Genomic DNA, 2,911 nt, shown 5'->3' on the forward strand with positions numbered 1-2,911 from the left:
AGTGAGGGGCTGGGGGCGTGGCTCAGTGGTAGAGCCCCTGCCTAGAATCCCCAGTGAGGGGCTGGGGGCGTGGCTCAGTGGTAGAGCCCCTGCCTAAAATCCCCCAGTGAGGGGCTAAAAGCATTACTGAATGGTATAGCACTTGCACAGCATGCATTACATCCTGGATTCCATCTCTAGCAACACACACACACACGGGGGTGGGGGGGCTATTAGAAAGATGGGTGTGTGAAGCAGGAGGGATGACGGAATGGTGGGATGTGGGTGGACAAGTCAGGAGCAGATGCTGCAGATGCTGATCTGCTAGGCGGGCTGGAGCAGGGAAGAGAGGTAGCTTTTCTGAGCTCTCCCGTGCCTGCTTCCTCCAGGTGTGTCCCCTGCTGCAGCTGCTAAGGCAGCCAAATACGGTGAGTTTCCCCTATGGCCTCCCCCTCAGCAATAGGCTTGTACACCCATCGCCATGACCCATACCTGCCCAGCTCATGGTACCCCTGAAGGTCGTGTCCAGAATGTCAGCAGTACCACCCTTGTATCCATTCTGACACCCTGTGTCCTCTCCCCAGGTGCTGCTGGCCTTGGAGGTGTCCTAGGAGCCAGGCCATTCCCAGGTGGAGGTATGGCCAACCCTGATGTTGTTCTCAGATCTGCCTGACTCTGGGGGACAAACAAGGGGGTTCTGGAAGCTGAATCCACATGAGGTCTGGAGATAGAAAAATCACTCTAGGACAGGAGGCAACCATGGGAGGAGTGCCCTCCCCCTCAAGTTGAGGATAGTGTCAACCAAGCTTAGAGCATAAGCCACAGGGCACCACACAGGCATATGGGACAGAGACACGTTTAATTAAGAAAGGGACTTCAAGGCTTGGGGACGTGGCTCAGTTGGTAAAGCATTCATTGTGCAAGCATGAAGACCTGAGTTCAAACCCCCAGCGTGTATGTAAAATTTGCCAGCTGGGGAGGAGGTGGCTGGAGGATCCCTGGGGTGTGCTGGCCCGTCTAGTTTTGCCAAATCCATAAACAAAAGGCTTAGTGAGAGACCTTGCCTCAAAATGAAAGGTAGAGCATGCACACACAAATGCGCTGCACACAGACATCCCACAAAGAATGTGGCTTCAGTAGGACATGACAGTGGGAAGGAGCTGGTTCCAGACACCAAGACCAGGTGATAAGGCCACAGCATGGCCTGCCAGTATGCGTCACCAACACTAAGTCTCTCTTGCAGGAATTGCAGCAAGACCTGGCTTTGGACTTTCTCCTATTTACCCAGGTATGCCCAAGTGTCCTGCCCTGGGATCCGTTCTGGTCTCTGCCAGACCCTTCCCTCTCCTCTGCCCCATCTATTCAGAAGAGTGGGGCTAACACCTGTAGTAACAGATCCCAAGAAGAACCCAGACCCCAATCTAACATTAGGACCTTTCTAAGGACAGGGACACCCTTCACATTTCTCAGGGTCCCTAAGGGTCAAACAGCTTCCCTACCATCCTTCTCCTGAGGTAAACTGTAGGCTTGGAGACCACTAAGCACTATTCAAAGGTCACACAGTGAACAGAGACAGAGTCAAGGACTCCTGCGACCCAAGTCCAGGACCTGACCCTATCCTATATCACATGTCCTGCTCCAATCAGGGAGGAACATGGTAGGTTCCAGAAGTGGGCGCACTGATAATACCTCTTCTTCTTACCCCATAGGTGGTGGTGCCGGGGGCCTGGGAGTTGGTGGTGAGTCTTCCGTGAAAAGACATCTCATAAATTAGCCTTGTTGGTAGAAGGACTCTTAGCACTGTGGGGGTGTAGGGGAGGCTGAAGCAGAAGGATCAAAGACTAGCCTGGGCTATGGAGAGCGTTCCAAACAATTTAGTCAACTTAGCAAAACTCTGTCTCAAAGACTTTTATAAACATTTTTTTTTTATAAAGGGCTGATGATGTAAGTCAGTAGTAAAGCAATTGCTTAGAATCCCCCAGTGAGGGCCTGGGAGCATGAATCGGTGGTGGGTCACCTGTCTAGAATCTTCCAATCAGTGGCTGAGAGCATGGGTCAGCATTAAATCTCTTGCTTAGAATCTTTCAGTGATAGGTTACAGGCATGGCTCTGTGGTAGAACACCTTCCCAGAATCCTCCAATGAGGAGCTCTTGTCTAAAATCCCCCTCCCCCGTGAGGGGCTGGGGGCGTGGCTTAGCGGTAAGCTCTTGTCTAGATTTCCCCAGTGAAGGGGTGTGGCTCAGCAGCCGAGCTCTTGTCTAGAATGCACTAGGTCCAGGTTCCGTCCCAGTAGTACAGAGCTTAACTCTGGGGAGAAGGGTGTGGCAAGACCGAGGTAGGTGGGCTGATTGGCAGGGAGGTTTTGGGCGCCTACAAAAACAGGGCGCAATTTGCACAAAGTGAGGATGCTGGTAGAGGTAGGGGAACCCAGTATCCTTCCCACCTCATCCTCTGCCAACACCCCCACACACAGGAAAACCACCGAAGCCCTATGGAGGAGCTCTGGGAGCCCTGGGATACCAAGGTAAGTAGAGACTCTGTCCCTAGAGAAAGAAGAGACAGAGTCAGAGGTCAGTGCATATATTCAGAGATGGGAGCAGATCTAGGACCCTCTGTGCTCACCCTCAGTGTAGCCTGGATATTTTTGCCCATGTCCTTCACCTGGACAGAGGAGTCTGGGACTTGAAGAGACTGTGAAAAAGAATGAGTGGAAAGAACTTCCAGAACAGACCACCAGATGGCGCAAACAGGCCACATCTAGGAGAAACTGCATGAGGGCTAGACACTAGCCTGCCCTGCCTCCATACCCCAGGCTATCTATCCCCAGGTTTGCTGAACAGGTCTTCCCTAGAAGGATTGTGAGAGCAGCCTGGACTCCATAGGAGACAATGTCAACAACCTCAACCTGAGAGAGAGAGAGAGAGAGGGAGG

General features: G+C 52.5%; 1 protein-coding gene across 1 annotated transcript in view; it reads left to right on the plus strand.

The window, feature by feature from the left end:
• The window catches only part of Eln (elastin), a 46,052-nt gene that overhangs the window by 41,625 nt on the left and 1,516 nt on the right, over positions 1-2,911 (plus strand). Inside the window, exons 31-35 of the mRNA XM_028765941.1 lie at positions 369-407; positions 564-614; positions 1,223-1,267; positions 1,689-1,718; positions 2,454-2,504. Of these exons, the coding sequence (XP_028621774.1) occupies positions 369-407; positions 564-614; positions 1,223-1,267; positions 1,689-1,718; positions 2,454-2,504 (216 nt within the window). The remainder of the gene's footprint in view (positions 1-368; positions 408-563; positions 615-1,222; positions 1,268-1,688; positions 1,719-2,453; positions 2,505-2,911) is intronic.

This window comes from Grammomys surdaster, unplaced genomic scaffold (assembly GCF_004785775.1).
Source record: "Grammomys surdaster isolate TR1022 unplaced genomic scaffold, NIH_TR_1.0 166, whole genome shotgun sequence".
Taxonomy (NCBI): Eukaryota; Metazoa; Chordata; class Mammalia; order Rodentia; family Muridae; genus Grammomys; species Grammomys surdaster.